The sequence below is a fragment of the Trachymyrmex septentrionalis genome, unplaced genomic scaffold, assembly GCF_001594115.1.
Source record: "Trachymyrmex septentrionalis isolate Tsep2-gDNA-1 unplaced genomic scaffold, Tsep1.0 scaffold9, whole genome shotgun sequence".
NCBI classification, from domain to species: domain Eukaryota; kingdom Metazoa; phylum Arthropoda; class Insecta; order Hymenoptera; family Formicidae; genus Trachymyrmex; species Trachymyrmex septentrionalis.
Window position 1 is genome coordinate 117006 of NW_017306091.1, and position 620 is coordinate 117625.

At 57.3% G+C, this 620-nt stretch overlaps 2 protein-coding genes across 7 annotated transcripts in view; one reads left to right on the plus strand and one right to left on the minus strand.

Moving 5' to 3' along the window:
• The window catches only part of LOC108755926 (C-type lectin 37Da), a 6636-nt gene extending 6043 nt beyond the window's left edge, over positions 1-593 (plus strand). The window contains exon 5 of the mRNA XM_018499361.1: positions 1-593. Within this exon, the coding sequence (XP_018354863.1) occupies positions 1-509 (509 nt within the window). The 3' untranslated portion in view covers positions 510-593.
• Positions 1-620, minus strand: part of LOC108755925 (cytosolic carboxypeptidase 1-like) — a 32858-nt gene that overhangs the window by 20416 nt on the left and 11822 nt on the right. The gene's annotated exons all lie outside the window — the stretch shown is intronic.

Here is a 620-nt window from a genome sequence, read left to right on the forward strand (position 1 = left end):
CGGCGACGTCGCTGTTCGACGACGAGGGCGAACGCACGGCCGTCGGCGGCCTGGACGATATGAGACCGGAGCACATCCCGGACATCGCGAGCCTGTTCACCGGGCACGTCGGTGCCGTGACGTCACAAGCGCGCAAGGACAGCGTCTTCGACGGTCTCGAGACTCGCGAGGTCCTGCGACCGTCGGTCTCCCGTCCCGTCGTCTCCTCCTCCTTTTCGTCGGAGATGAAGATGGAGCACCGCGAGTCCCCCGACTACGGCGATCTGGTCGCGGAGACCGAGTTACCGAACAACGGCCTCGAGGACGCCCATACGATTGGACCGTACGACAGCGTGCAGGATTACGTGAACGATCAGCCGGTAGACACGGCGGCGTTGTCGGCGGACTCGGCGATGATGAAGGACCAGGACGACGACAGCAGTACGATCCTGCCAGATGCGGAACCGGCCTATAGGTACAACATCAAAGTGCGCACCAACGGCAAAGTATTAGACCCTCCGTCCAAGTAACGCTTTACTTCCTCCTAGGCAACGTCAGCGTTAGTTCGTTTTTATAAGTGGCAGAAACAAATCGACATTTTTGAGGAATTAGGTATACATGTACATATATATATATATATA